A 355-nucleotide genomic window follows, 5' to 3' on the forward strand; every position below is an offset into this window, starting at 1 on the left:
GGGGGCGGCCGGGCCGGCGCCCGGCGGGGCCCTGGCCGCGGCCGGCTCCATGATGGTCAGCCTGCGGGGGCCCGAGAAGTCGTTGCTGTCCGAGTCGGAGCCCGAGGAGAAGGCGAAGGGGTCGGGCCGGCGCTCCAAACACGCCTTGGCGATGACGGTGCTGATGGAGTCCTCGATGGCGCCGTTGTCCGGCGCGGCTTTGAGGAAGGGGCCCCCGTCGGGCTCCTTGCCGTCCACGTTGTGCCGCACGTGGATGTTCTCTTTGCCCATGCGCTCGCTCAGCACGGACAAGGGCAGCTTGTGAACGCCGTCCGTCTTGCTCTGGGCCTGCGGGGGCTTGGCCGCCGCCGCCGCC

The 355-nt window shown here is 72.4% G+C and overlaps 1 protein-coding gene across 1 annotated transcript in view; it reads right to left on the bottom strand.

Annotated features, from left to right (window-relative positions):
• The window catches only part of taf3 (TAF3 RNA polymerase II, TATA box binding protein (TBP)-associated facto), a 12374-nt gene that overhangs the window by 9904 nt on the left and 2115 nt on the right, over positions 1 to 355 (bottom strand). The window contains exon 4 of the mRNA XM_019881758.1: positions 14 to 354. Coding sequence (XP_019737317.1) covers positions 14 to 354 — 341 coding nt within the window. The remainder of the gene's footprint in view (positions 1 to 13; position 355) is intronic.

This window comes from Hippocampus comes, unplaced genomic scaffold (assembly GCF_001891065.2).
Source record: "Hippocampus comes isolate QL1 unplaced genomic scaffold, H_comes_QL1_v1.1 scaffold299, whole genome shotgun sequence".
Lineage (NCBI taxonomy): Eukaryota > Metazoa > Chordata > Actinopteri > Syngnathiformes > Syngnathidae > Hippocampus > Hippocampus comes.